The 15,693-nt window shown below is 38.9% G+C and overlaps 1 protein-coding gene across 1 annotated transcript in view; it reads left to right on the top strand.

Moving 5' to 3' along the window:
- The window catches only part of moxd1 (monooxygenase, DBH-like 1), a 77,470-nt gene that overhangs the window by 37,740 nt on the left and 24,037 nt on the right, over window positions 1-15,693 (top strand). Inside the window, exons 5-6 of the mRNA XM_073057260.1 lie at window positions 6,204-6,383; window positions 12,822-12,924. Coding sequence (XP_072913361.1) covers window positions 6,204-6,383; window positions 12,822-12,924 — 283 coding nt within the window. The remainder of the gene's footprint in view (window positions 1-6,203; window positions 6,384-12,821; window positions 12,925-15,693) is intronic.

Below are 15,693 nucleotides of genomic sequence, written 5' to 3'. Positions count from 1 at the left end.
GGCAGATTTAGCACTTAGCCCACTTATAGTGATAAGATTTACCAAATAACAGCAATTCTTATGCTGAAATTGTGTTTTTAATTTCTGTGATTAAGATTTGGATTTTTCAGCGGTGAGCCACTTATTTAAATAGTTTCACTTTTCCTCTTTGAAAATATAGTGGGATCTTTAATGATCTGAGCAGGCAGATGAGAGCATCTGTGTATTACCTTTTCAACCACGCATTTTAGTGTTGCACTGCCTTGAAGCATCAAGCGTAATAACTTAAGCAGCTCTTAGAAATTCACAAAGTAACCCTCCAACATGAATGGATGTTTCTGTGGCCTTGGCTGAGATTCCAGGATAGTGTGTGTCTCCCAAGTGGCTGGGCCAAGGATGCCTCACAGGAGGTGGGGGGGAGGGGGGTGATCAGCTTTTGATCATGGAACATAGAACAGATGTTGTGCCGATCTTTTCAACCACTCAAAGATCGATCTAGCACTTCTCACTAATATAGTTCTCCATATTTCTTTCATCCATGTTTCTCTTAAATGTTCCTAATGTATCTGCCTCTACCACCACTATTGGCTGTACTTTCCACACACCTACTACTCAGTGTTTTTAAAAATAGAACAACTACCTCTGACACCCCCTCTCCTATACTTTCTTGCAATCATCTTAAGATTATATCCGTTCATATTAGCCATTTCTGCCTGGGAAAAGGTACTGCTGTCCATTCTATCCATCCCTCTTATCTCATAAACCTCTATCAAATCACCTTTGAACCTCCTTCAATCCAAATGGAAAGGCCCTAACTTACTCAACTTTCCCTCCAAAGACATTCTCTCTGTTCCAGGCAGCATCCTGGTAAATCTCCTTTGACTCTAAAGCTTCTATATCCTTCCTATAACGAGGTGACCAGAACTGAACACAATACTCCAAGTATGGATGAAGCAGAGTTTTATAGAGCTGCAACATTACCTCAGAGCTTTTGAACTCAATCCCCCAACTAATCAAGGCTAACATGCCATATGTATTCTTAACCTCCCTATCAACTTGTACAACAACTTTGATGGATCTGTGGACAATGATCATGCTGTTCCTCCACACTGCTAAGAATCCTGACATAAACCTTGCACTTGGCCTTCAATTTCAACCTCCCAAAGTATATCCCTTAACGTGTTTCTGGATTGAACTTCAGCTGACACTTCTCAGCACAGCTCTGCATCCTATTGATGTCCCATTGTAACTCATGACAACCTTTTACACTATCCACAAGTCCACCAACCTTTGTATCACCTGCAGACTTACTAACCAATCTCCCACTTCCCTAGCCACGTCCTTTATAAAAATCACTAAGAAAAGGTCCCAGACTACTGGTCACCAACCAACAGGCAGAATATGCTCCATCTGTTATCACTCTCTCCTTCTGTGGGCAAGCCAACTTTGAATCCACACAGCCAAGTTTCCCTGAATCCCTATGTCTCCTGACTTTACTTGTTGGACGCCTTATCTAATTCCATATACACCATATCTAAAGCTGTAAATTCATCAATTCATTTTCTCACTACCTCAAATAATTCAATTGGGCTTATGAGGTATAAACTGCCCCTCACAAAGGCATGCTAATTATCACTAACCTCTCCAAGTGATCATAAATCCTGACCTTAAGAATCCTTTCCACTAGTTTGTCCACCACTGATTTAAGACCCAGTTCCTGTTTCTGATTCCCACTCATACTGACTCAGAAATTGATCTCTCCACGACACTCAGGATTTCATCCCTATCTTGAGCTGTGATACAATCCCTGATTACCACTCCCCCACCTCTTTTACCTCCCTCCCTGTCCCTTTTGAAACGTCTAAATCCCAGAACATCCAGCAGCCATTCCTGCCCTTGTGACAGACAATATTCAGGATATTACAGCTGAATATCAGGATTGAGCAAACACAGTGAATTATAGTGCTGCTATGAGAAAAATGTTTTCATTCTGCAGGTTTGACCTATGGAGAAATTTCAAGGAATGGTTTGTGCTGCCTTCACACTAATTGCCACTGTTATTTTATGTTTTTTTTTGGCGAGAAACCAGTTGATCTTTAATAATTTTTAAATTTTGGTTTAAGCAAATAAACATTTTTAAATAGATTTTTTTTTACTCCTGCTCTTTGGTGTGGGTTTAGGAGTTGGTTTTATTTCAGCAGTACTTCAGCGAGTTCCTGCTCCAGCTCTCCGCAATTCCTTTTTAATCACTTGCAAACTTTATTAGCCATTAAATGCTCTAACTTTAAGATAAATGCCGCTCTTTAGAGAACATAAAACTCAGAGTTTTATATTAGATTTATATCTTGAAATTGGTTTCCGTGCCCTTTGAGATATTCTTGTCTTTTCTCCATCAGGCAGCTCTCTCTCTTGCCACTTCATTGATGACATTCCTCTATGTATTAAATCATTGATGCTATCTGAGGTGCTCTTCTGCATTCACCATTATTTGTAACTCCTGTTCACAAACTGAAAACTGTATTTTCTGCTTTTTATTTATAGCTAAGCTTCTGCTGTCACTGGAAATGCTAGCATGTAGATCTGCCTCTATCTTTAGTCCTTACCCTGCTGGGCTAAGGCTCCAGACAGAGGACTTGTTTTTTTTTAAAAATTGTGTCAAGTCATTCCTTTGAAGCTATTTTCATGCATTTTAATAAGTCGTAGTTCCCTTTCAAGGCCCCAAAATCAGCTTGTAGTAAATGTATGCTGGACAAACATCCAATAGCTTTGATAGATATCTTGATGATCTCTCAGTCGCATTGTTTGAAGTTTAAAATATTATAACTATCTTTCATGTTTCCTGACCTATTTCTGCCTTTTTATGTTTTCCATTCCATTCCTCTGATTATTCTTTTCCCCATCTCACCATTATTTCCTTGTTCCACTGCTCCTGGTTGCCCTGCTGCCTTATTTTCTTGCTGTCCTGCTTTAGTGTATAATCTCTTTTGTTTTTACAGCTTTGGGTAGGTGGAGTGGAGGGGCTGGTTTTGGTATTGTTTTGATTTGTTGCTGTTGTTGAGTTGTGTTGTTCTGCTGAACATTCTGGCCATGGGACTGGAATGTGTAGCAACATTTACAAGCTCCTTAGCTTGAGCTTTCGTTAACGCAAACAACACATGAATAAAGTCCTGACCTATTCCACCTTCCCCTGTAACTCAGGTCTTCAAGTCCCAGCACCACCCTTGTGCATTTTGTCTGCGATCTTTTAAGCTTAAAGATACCTTTCCTGTATGACTAACATGAGGGGGCATTGTTTTAATGTGCTTGGAAGTAGGTACCGAGAAGATGTCAGGGGTACATTTTTCCACATGGAGAGTGGTGGGTGCATGGAATTTTCTGCCGGCGGCAGTGGAGGAAGCGGATACAATAGGGTCTTTTAGGAGCCTCTTAGGTAGGTACACGAAGCTTAGAAAAATAGAAGGTTATGTGCTAGGGAAATTCTAGACAGTCTCGAGAGCAGGTTACATGGTTGTCACAACATTGTAGGCCAAAGGGCCTGTAATGTGCTGTAAATTTCTATATATGTAGGTAAGCAGAACAGGTCAGCCACATTCTTAATACCATTTCAGCATAACATCTCAACTTCTATACTCAATCATGGAGAGGAATAAAGAGTCAATGTTTCAGGCAGAGACTTTTAAACAGAACTGGAAAGGAAGGAGTAAGAAGCCAGAATAAGAAGTTTTTTTTAAGGGGGGGGGGAGAGTGGAAGAGTACAAGCTGGAAGGTGGAAGATTATGGATTTGCAGAATTTCTTGCATTTATCCTATACTCAGTATCTTGATTTATGAAAGCCTGTGTGCCACAGGGTCTCTTTATGAGCCTATCAACATGTGATGCCCTTCCAAGGAATTATAGATCTTTATTCTCAATGTCCTTTTGTTCTACTGCACACATTAGACCCCAGCCATTCACTGTCTAAGTCTTACCTTGGTTTGACCTCCCAAAGGACAGCACCCCACACTTGTCTTCATAACGTTCATTCTGGAAAGTAAGTTTGACCACATCAAAAATGTGATTATGTGTGTAATCATAATTAAAATGGAAGAATCTGTTGTTATTGTTGCCAGGAGTCATTTAAATGGAGAGAGAACTGTGGATCAGATGTTCAATTCTGTAGCTTTTCGTTTGTTTATTTGGGAGACTGAGAATGTTGTATCGTGAGTCACACTGGGTGGGAATTTTGAGCAGTTTGGTAGAATGTGCATAAAACAAAAGACTGAAAAGATTGAATTGTCTGAAATTAGAGAGCTTGGTATCAAATTCAGCAGGATACAATGTTTCCAGATGGAAGATGAAAGTTGTTTTTTCAAACTCTCATTGGCCTTTTTTGACAGTGCAAGAGGTCACAGACAGAAAGATCAGAGGGAGTGAGATAATGAATTCAAGTTTTACTTACCCACAGTGTTTTCTCTTGGCTTTTTAGCCTTTGATAAGGTCTTAGCCAATTTGATTCACCATCCTCCACACATTAATCCAGAAAATATTTATTAGAGTGCTGCATAAAAGATTGCGACACAAAATAAAAGCACTTGTTTGGGGGTAATGTGTTGGCATGGAAGGTAGATTGGCAAGTAGCAAAACAGAGTTGGGATAAATGTGTAATTTTCAACTTGGTAGTCAGTAACTAGTAGAATATCACAGGGGTCACTGCTGGAGCCTGAAATACTTAGAATCAAGATGAGGGGACTGCGTGTATTTCAGTCAAGGTTACTCATGATATAAAGACAAGTCCGAGACAAGGAAGAGACAAAGAGCCTGCAAAGAGATAAAGATAGCCCAAGTGAAGTGCAAGAAGTTGGCCGGTTGACTTTAATGTGGGTAAATGTGAGGTATCAATTTTGGAAGGAAAAATAAAAAAGTAAATTATTGTTAGATTGGAAAGTTATCACAAAATGTTGCAGTGCAACAGATTCTTAGCATGTGGAACTCACCAAGGTCTAAATCCTGGAACTGTTTGCACAACAGTTTTATGGAAGTACATTTCTTAGAACTGGGGCAATTCTAGAGATGGCTCGCCACCAATTTAGGGGTTTAGTAATAAATCGTTCTCTAGCTATTGAAGCCAGATTCCAAAACTGAAAAAAAAATTGTTGACAATTTCTTGGAGGTTTCTCGGTGATTGATTTCCATTGGCTGCTGCTTTGATTCTAAAGGGGTTTGTCTTAAAGTGTGCAGAGAGGAATGTGGAAGACGTTTGTTTAATTTCATATCCTTTTTTAAAAAAAGCTGGTTCAGAACTTGGGTACAGCATGACAGAGAACAGGATCAGATGATTAGAAAAGCAGAAGGTGAGAAAAGAGGGATGACGATTATGTTAGGTTATGAAGATGTGGTCAGCTCAAACATCTAAGAATTGGGATGTGCGTGATTGGGTAACCTGGCAGTGATGGCTGTCCAGAGACTGCTTGTTTACTTGCACTGCTCTTTTTAGTGGCTTTTACACTTTACTCTGCATTGTCATTGTTTTACCTTATTCTAGCTGAATGTGTAATGAGCTAGAATAATATCTACTGTGTAATGATTTGATCTGAATAAACAGTATGCAAGACAAAGCAACACTTGCATAGTTGCTGCCTGACCTGCTGAGTTCCTCCAGCATTTTGTGTGTGTTGCTTTGGATCTCCAGCAACTGTAGAATTCCTCATATTTCTAGTATGCAAGACAAGCTTTTCACTGTATCTCATTACATGTGTCAATAATAAGCGAACATTAATACCACTGAGGAAGGAATGGGAAGAAATGCACCCTCTCGTGTGATGGTCAGCGTTCAAATGATTGGGGATCTCAGACTGAAATCAGAAGATATAGGCTTTTACAGTGGCGATACAGTCATTAGCAACATGGTTTATTTGAATGGAGCTCTAACCTAGATTAGGGGTATGAAAGTACCGCTAGTTCTGGAACACCCAATGGTGTCAGTGGGCTCTTTATACTTTTGTCCATTTGATATTATGTTTGTTAGCATTTACAGATTTGGTGTTTTTCATAGATTACTGGGAAACAACATATACACATCTGAGTCAAACTCTCACACTTAATTTTTTAGGGTCAGACAGCAATATAAAAAGGCCACCAGCGCTGTACCAAAAGTAATCACTGTACATAAAATATGTCTTATGAGAAAAGAAGATGCATTTTGCTTTGTAACAAGATTATTTACTTTTTAATGCATTTATTCACAGGTTGAACCCATAATTCAGAAAGGACATGAACATTTGGTACATCATATTCTCCTTTATCAGTGTCACAGCAGCTTAAATGATAGTGCCCTTGACATTGGGCATGAATGCTACCATTCCAATATGCCAGATGATTTTTTACGTTGTGAAAGTATCATTGTAGCATGGGCAATTGGAGGAAAGGTAGGTCATTATTCTTGTAATCTGTTCATTTATGTAAAAGCAAATTCTTCAGATGTAAAATCAAAACTTATATTTACTGTATTTAAAACTGTTTGCTCTTTATGACTCTAATATTTCAGTTCATAAATTTTCATGTGTCTGGAGATGAAAGATATAACAACTATGAGTAATAGTTGCTCATTTGACATTGTTTATTTTTTGTAGTTTCATGTAAGAACACACACATATGATACTACTTTATTTTATGCCACAAACTTTACTGCATAATGATATCCTAGGTTTAATAGCAAAATTTTTTTCAATCCAAAAAGGAGCAATGAAGCCTTCCATCTTCACACTTGTTGACCAAGGTTTTCTGGCACTGTTGCTATGGCAATATTATTGTCTGTCTCATGCACAGGTTTGCCTCCCCAAAGAGACTTCTCAGACTTCATCTTCTTTGCACTCAAACCCTGGTCAGTTCCTGCTTTCCTTGACATAGAATACCATTTAGGCGCTGCTCTTAATTTTTCTTGGTCTCGTGCCCTGAAGTATTTATTCCACTTAGTCAAGTTAACCATGAATGCCCTAAAGAATTCCCTTTAAAGTTACTTAAGTGATTCCTCATGGTTCAGACTTATATTTATTATGCAAATACAAGATCAGTACTTAAACATTGTAAATGCAGAAACTATCACTTTTACACATAAAATCATACTGCCTGCTTTCATTTAAGACTAAGGCAACCATGTGTAGACTTTACATATAACCTCTGGTTTGTGTACTCCTTTCCCAAATATTGCCAGTAAATCTGAAGAATCCCTACTTCTCTCATCTACTAAAGTCTAGAACCATTTCCCTTTCTGTCATAGAGTCATAGAGAAGTACAACACAGAAACAGGCCCTCCAGCCATCAAGTCCATGCTGAAACTGTTTAAACTGCTTACTTCCAATGACCTGCATCGGGACTATAGCCCTCCATATCTCTACCATCCACATACCTGTCCAAACTTCTTGTAAACATTGAACTTGAGCTGGCATGGACCACTTGTGCTGGCAGATCATTCACGACCCTCTGAGTGAAAAAGTTGCCCCTTCTGTTCCCCTTAAGTTTCTCACCTTCCAACCTCAACCCAAGACCTCTGGTTGTTGTCCCACCCATTGTTAATATAAACAATGGATCTTGAACACGTAATATAAGTTTGTAAAACTTCAGCTTTAACATGAGTGAGACCATTGCTAAGCGAACACTGAATTTGTCAGGGGTGCATTCTGATAAACGGAATATACAAGCCATCTCTGAGTCAAGAATGCCTGACCTTTGGTCTCTACATATGAATGTGTTCCTATAACATTATTAAGTTCAGAATCTGAATCAGGTTTATTATCACCAGCATATGTCGTGAAATTTGTTAACTTAGCAGCAGCAGTGCAATGCAATACATCACACAGAAGAAGAAGAAAAAAATAATTATAAATAAATAATAAAGAAATAGTAAATCAATTACAAAATATTGAATAGATTAAAACTCATGCAAAAACAGGAATAATATACATTAAAAAGTGAGGTAGTGTTCATGGGTTCAATGCCCATTTAGGAATCGGATGGCAGAGGGGAAGAAGCTATTCCTGAATTGCTGAGTGTGTGCCTTCAGGCTTCTGTACCTCCTACCAGATGGTAACAGTGAGAAAAGGGCATGCCCTGGGTGTTGGTGTCCTTAATAATGGATACTGCTTTTCTGAGACATCGCTCCTTGAAGATGTCCTGGGTATTTTGTAGGCTAGTACCCAAGATGAAGCCAGCTAAATTCACGACCCTCTGCAGCTTCTTTTGGTCCTGTGCAGTAGCACCCACCCCCCACCCCCCAAAATACCTGACAGTGACGCAGCCTGTCAGAATGTCCTCCGTGCTAGATCTATAGGAGAAACATAGATGATAGTAGAAGTAGTTTTTTCTCTCCTTTAGTCATAGATTCATAGAGGAATACAGCACAGAAAAAGGCTCTTCGGCCCATCTAGTCCATGCTGAAATCAGTTGAACTGCCTACTCCCATCGACCTACACCAGGACCATAGCCGTCCATATCCCTACCATCCATGTACCTATCCAAACTTCCCTTGAATATCAAAATCAAGTTCGCATGCACCACATGTGCAGGCAGCTCGTTCCACACTCTCATGACCCTCTGAGTGAAGTTGCCCCTCCTGTTCCCCTTAAACTTCTCACCTTTCACACTTAAGCCATGAGCTCTTGTTGTAGTCCCTCTAACCTCAGAAGCAGAAGTCTACTTACATTTAGCCTCTCTATACCCTTCATAATTTTGTTTACCTCTATCAAATCTCCTCTCAGTTTTCTGCATTCTTAAGAATACAGTTCTAACCTGCTCAATCTTTCCTTATAACTCAGGTCCTCCAGACCTGGCAACATCCTTGTAAAATTTCTCTGCATTCTTTCAACCTTGTTTACATCTTTTGTGTATGTAGGTGACCAAAACTGCACTCAGTACTCCAAATACATCCTCACAAACATCTTATACAACTTCAACATAATGTCCCATACAATTTCAACATAACATCCCATCTTCCATACGCAAGACGTTGATTTATGAAGGCCAATGTGCCAAAAGCTTTCTTTACAACCCTGTCTACCTGTGACACCACTTTCGAGTAATTATGGACCTGTATTCCCAGATTCCTTTGTTCTATCACACTTCTCAGTATCCTACCATTCACTATGGAAGAGTTACCCTGGTTGGTCCAACTGAAGAGCAAAATCTCACATGTCTGCATTAAGTTCCGCCAGACATTTGTCAACCCATTTTTCCAGCTGATCCCCCTGCAAGCTATGATAGCCTTCCTCACTGTCCATTACACCCCAGTTTTGGTGTCATCTGCAAATTTACTTATCCAGTTAACTAGATCAGATCAGATTCAGTTTATTGTCATTTAGAAACCACAAATGCAATGCAGTTAAAAAATGAGACAACGTTCCTCCAGAATGATATCACAAAAGCACATGACAAAACAGACTACACCAGAAAATCCACATAACATTTGGCAATCCCCAATCCAGAGTCTGGAGAGGCTGCTGCATATTAATATCGCGCTACCATCTTAGCGCGTTCCCCGGAAAGGAGCTCCAATCCCACCAGACAAACAAGACCAAAAACTAAAGCTACAAGACCTGCACAAAACCACATAGTTACAACAGTGCAAACAATAGCATAATTGATAAAAAAAAACAGACCATGGGCACAGTAAAAATAGTCCAAAGATGTTAAAAGACTATAAGTTCAAAAGAAACCACCATTATCATTACCAACTACATTATCAACTACGTTATCATCTAGATTATTGAAATAGATGACAAACAACAACAGACCCAGCACCGATCCCTGTGGCACATCACTAGTCACAGGCCTCCAGTCAGTGAGGCAACCCTCAACTACCACTCTCTGGCTTCTCCCAGAAAGCCAATGTTTAATCCTATTTACTACCTCACCCTAATGCCGAGCGACAGAACCTTCTTGACTAGCCTCCCATTTGGGACCTTGTCAAATGCCTTACTAAAATCGATATAGACAGCATCCACTTCCTTGCCTTCATCCATTTTCCTTACCACTTCATCCAAAAACACTATAAGATTGGTTAGACATGACCAATCCATGCTGATCTGTACACAAAACCATGCTAATTATCCTTAATCAGTTCATGTCTATCCAAATAATTAATATACCCAGTCCCTTGGAATACCTTCCAATAACTTTCCCACAACAGATGTCAGACTCATTGGCCTATAATTTCCTGGGTTCTGTTTAGAGCCTTTTTTAGAGAATGGAATAACATTGGGTATCCTTCAATCCTCTAGTACCTCTCCTGTTGCTAAGGATGATTTAAATACTTCTGCTAGGGTCTGGCAATTCCTGCATTTGCCTCTTATAGGGTCCACGGGAACACCTTGTCAAGCCCTGGGGAGTTATCTACCCTGATTTTCCTCAGCGTATCAAATACCTCCTCCTCCTCTGTAATCTCTACAGCACCAATAAAGTTGATGTCTTTTTGTCTCACTTCTATAGATTCTGTGTTCATCTTCCAAGTAAAGACAGATGTAAAGAATGCATTTAAGTGCTCCCCTGATTTGGCTCCACACATGGATTACCATCCTGGTCTTCCAGTGGAATATTTTTGTCCCTAGGAATCCAGTTGCTTAACATACCTGTAGAATTTTCCTTCACCTTGTCTGCTGGAGTAACTTCCTGCCATCTTTTAGCCTTCCTGATTTCTTTCTTAAAGTTCTCTTGCATTTCATGTGATCCATAAATACCTCATTTGTTCCTACTTGCTGTGCACCTCCTTTTTAACTCTTAACCAGGGTCTCAATATCTCTTGAAAACCAACACTTGTTACCTTTACCTCTTATTCTGATAGGTATATGCAAGCTTTCATTTTGGAAGGCCTCTCACTTTCCACGTACTCCTTTACCAGAAAACAGGCTGTCCCAGTCCACACTTGCCAGATCATTTCTGATACCATCATCATTGACTTTTCTCCAATTTAGAATCTCAATTGAGAACAGATCTGAAGAATCTGAACTTCTCTCTTCTACAAAAGTCTGGAACCAACTCTCTTTCTGTCAAGGCACATCAAATGGTGCTCAGAAATGAACTGATATGTCTCCAACCAAACATATATATATAATGACTGTTTTGTGTTACAAAGAACAGAAAACATCTTACCTACAAGCTATTGTTACAGCTGAATCAACATCTGTAAATGTTTTGACTTGATATAACACTTGCTATCCTCAGGATGTGATCAACTTTAAATAGATGTCTTACAGATGAGTATATTTTGATTAGGAAGTCTGACAAAACAGATTCGAACAATAGTTGCTTCCTGTTTCATAGAAAGCTGAAAGAAAAGCTTTCCATTACACTGGTCCTAGATATTTTTATTCATCTTGTTTGCTATTTTAGAAAATAATTGATAAACTATAATATGTAATCCCTAAAAACTACAGTCACCCTTCCATCTTGCACATTTATAGTCCTGATAGTAAAACTGGTGGATACTGATACTTTTGTGATCAAAAGGTCCTTTGGAAGTCAAGAATAAGCATAGAACTTATTATTTAGGATCATTTTATTAAGTGAATAAAAAGAAGAAGAAAAAAACAAGAAAAGGACAGGAGAGAAAAAGAAAATAAACAAAAAAAACAAAGGAAAGAGAAGTAGTGGTTCTCTCAGACTCAGACTAGGGATAATAAAAATTCTAGTGTTAACAACTAATCTATAAAATAGCCAGATTGAAGTGGCATGGCATCTGCTACTGAAAGCTAAGAAGTTTCTAGAAACCTACAGAAACATCTGTAACATAATTGCTGAAAATTACATGTGTATGGGTAATTATATTAAATATAAGCAAACATAGGAAAATTAAACTAAAAGAAAAATAGCAATTCCACAGCCAAATCCAACAATACCAATGGTAATAGCATTTCAAGTAAGAAATTATTTATTCTTCAGTCAACTGATAAAAGTGTAAGGGGAACAGCACGGAAAACTTCTTCACTCAGAGCGTCATGAGAGTGTGGAGCAAGCTGCCAGCACAAGTGGTGCATGCAAGCTCGATTTCAACGTTTAAGAGAAGTTTGGATAGGTACATGGATGGTAGGGTAGGGAGGGCTATGGTTCCGAAGTAAGTCGATTAGAGTAGACAGTTCAAATGGTTTGGCATGCACTAGATGGGCCGAAAGGCCTGTTTCTCTACTGTACTTTTCTATGACTCTATGACCTTTTTCCAGATGCTGAATTATATTTCCTACTAATAGGAGACCAAGTTGCCCATAAAGTCTATCAACTCTCAGAGTAATCCCATTTTCCCATAGGCTACAGGGAAATAATGTGTTCAACTCCATCAACTCTGTCTTGATTCTCCTACTACTATGTTCATACGCTAGAGCTAATTTGTACTATCCAGATCGTCTATCAAGGAAGAAACATATGTGTAGCTTGTGTCTAAAATGTTGGATAAGCCTTTCATATAATCAAAGATATTGCAAATTTGTAAAGTTTTCAGTGGAATACACAAAAGCAGTGTATTCAATGAAATGCAATCTATCCCTTGTTTACATTAGCACTCTTTATATAAATAAGTACCAAAATGTACAGGGGATAGATTCTGATATCACAATACCTTGCTGTATTTCCCAAATAATTTAAGAATTATATGCCACATTTTGTCCCGGGGTAGTATGTTACATTTTATGTTGGCAATGCTTGGAAGAAGTTATTTTCCTGTTCTGAAAAGTTCTGTCAATCCTTTTCAATAAATTGTAAGTTGTTTTAGCATGATGAAAACTGAGTTCCAGAAATTGTATTTTTACGCCTGCGTACAATCATACTGTCAAAGCACAAAGGAGACATAAGTTTTAGATTTTCATTTTGTCCAACGACTACAGGGATTTTCCTTTCCCCCTAATGTTGGACTTTCCCTCGGAACACCAGGCGACCCCACATATGTGATGATGGAAGTGCATTATGATAACCCGAGCTTTCAGGAAGGTAGGAGCATTTGCCCTTTAGTGTCTGCCTGAATTAAACATTGAATGTTGCAAAAATAGTTTTACTCTTCCATGTGTTCTGATTTTCATTAGTTACAAGATGAAACAATTTCAAAGGCTTAGGAACCTTATTAAATAAGTGTCTCTAGATTAAAACGGACTTCAACTATTACAATAGTATTCTGATTTACAGTTAATTACTGGAGGTGTTAATTATTTTCATTTACAGTATTTCCAGGTAAAAAGTGTAAATATCCATACTATTCTTAAAAAGGTTAATCAAAGTTAAAATTATAATGTGATAAACAATACTGAGTCCAATCTTACCTAATTTAAACAGTAGTGCATTTAGAATACTAAGTAACAACATCAGAACAACAAAGAGGTCAATCCCTCCTTAACCCCTTACTTTATCACAAAGCAAAAATTGGTTTCACTTCAGTTCAAATACATGTATAATAAGCGTGGTTCTGGTTCAGAAACTTGAAGCTGGTCTCAAAGTCTGAGCATACACCACAAACACCGTTAGTCACATCCCACCACATTTTAACAACAAATATGCAAGTATATACTAAGTAATCCAATATATTATATGCCAATACAATTGGAAAGTTATGTGAGCAATCTGTCCAGAAGACTGAGATCATAATTTGCTATAGCAATCAGAAATTGGATGCCTCCCTGCTAGCTCTTAGTTTCAGAGTATGAAATAGTTTTCAATGCCTGCAAAACAATTTTCATCACTGAGTGCAATAAAGGGTAACTCAATTAAACTAATCAAGTAAATGTGAAAAAGGATCTAGCTAGTGCCTTCTGGACGTATATGCTGAATAAACTCTTCTCAGCTTCCACGTTGTCATTGGCCTGCATAAACTGGGATTTGAGCTTTCTTACAGGTCTGTGGATGCTATTAGTCAAGTATTTCTTCAGGATCCTGGCAATTCTTCCAGAAACAGTGGAAATATAGGGAAGAAAGGAGGTAGCGATGGGTTCCTCCCAAGTGTGAGGTTTCCTAGTTTTTCCATCGGCCATTTTCAGGGCCCAATTAATCTCCTTCACCTTGTAGCCGTTTTGTAGGAATGTCGCGCTTAATCAACATTTCCTCGTGGCGACTCTCCAGGTCTGAAATAGTTTTCACACAGAAAACTCACAAAGTAGAAAGAACCACTCTATGTTGGAAGGCATGATAGTGACTGTTATTGCTGAGGTATGTCCCAATGAGTGGGCTTCTGATAGATGCCATGCCATCTGGTTTCCATTGTATTAGAAAGTCCAAGAGTGGGAGGCAATCGTTCTTCTCCATCTCCATCGTAAATTGAATGTTTAGATGTATGCTGGTCAGATGGTTGTGGAACTGTTGGTGTAGCTGGAGTCCATGAGGCCACATTATGAAGGTGTCATCGACATACCTGAAGAAGCATTTGGTGCGTAAGTGCAACTGCGGGCACTCCAACAATCTAAAAACTAAACAAACTGAAAAGGGCCAAGGAAAAACCAGAAAACCTAACAATGAGGACTAACCGATCAGGAGGGACAGACAACGGGGTTATATATACCACCGGACCTGACATGCCTAGGCACCATCCCTGATGAAGCTGGCAGAGTTTGTTGTCGAAACATTGGTTAAAATTGACACCCGTACCCAGCTGGAAGCTCGAGAAGAGTTTAATCAAGTGAAATTATATTTAAAATTCTGAATGTTTAAAAACTTGCCAAATCTGTATTTCTACCCATAAACAATGTTCATAACAAATATCTTTCTACTCTTAAAACAGGAATATGAATGTCAAATATAAAGAAACCACTTTTCATAAAATCTCACATTTGCAGATCTTGAGTCACAAACAGTTAAACTGCTGCTTACTTTAAGTGACAGAATTTTTGCAGTCAAATACTTCCGGAAGATCAGACTGGTACAGTAATCTACGCATGGAGCTGAAAGAGATGGGGGGAGATCTCAAATGGATTTTTCACATCTGTGTTTACTAGGAGACAGAATCTACAGAAGTGAGGCAAAGCAGCAGCAAAGTCATGGGCGTATACAGATTACAGAGGAGGAGTGACATTAAATCCCCAGGGCCTGACAAAGGTGTTCCCTTGGACCCTGTGGGAGGCAAGTACAGAAATTGCAGGTGCCCTAACAAAGAGGTTGAGATGTCAGATTGGAGGAAAGCTAACATTATTCAATTGTTTTAGAAAGGCTCTAAGAATAAGCCATTAAATTGGGTTAAACATTGGCTTCATAGGAGAAACCAGAGAGTGGTGATAGATGGTTGTCTCTCTGACTGGAGGCCTGTGACTAGTGGTGTGCCACAGAGATCGATGCTGGGTCCGTTGTTATTTGCCAACTATGTATATCAACAACCTTTATGAAAATGTGGTAAATTGGATAAGCAAATTTGTGAATGATACCAAAACTGAGGGTGTAGAGGACAGCGAGGAAGACTACCAAAGCTTTCAGTGAGATCTGGACCAGCTGCAAAAATGGCCTGAAAAATGGCAAATGGAATTTAATGCAGACAAATTTAAGGCGTTGCACCTTGGGGGGACCAAGCAGGGCAATTCTTACGCAATGAGTAGTGGGCACTGAGGTGTCTGTTATTACAAAGGGATCTGGAAATACAGATCCATAATTCATTGGAAGTTCATCACAGGTAGATAGAGTCATACATTATCCTTTGGCACATTGTCCTTCATAAATCAGTGTATTGACTACATGGGTTGGGACATTGTGTTGAAATTGAAATTAAGACGTTGGTGAAGTTTAACT

Source organism: Hemitrygon akajei, chromosome 9 (genome assembly GCF_048418815.1).
Source record: "Hemitrygon akajei chromosome 9, sHemAka1.3, whole genome shotgun sequence".
NCBI classification, from domain to species: domain Eukaryota; kingdom Metazoa; phylum Chordata; class Chondrichthyes; order Myliobatiformes; family Dasyatidae; genus Hemitrygon; species Hemitrygon akajei.
The sequence above is the reverse complement of the archived record's forward strand: the minus strand, read 5'-3'. Positions and strand labels throughout refer to the sequence as shown.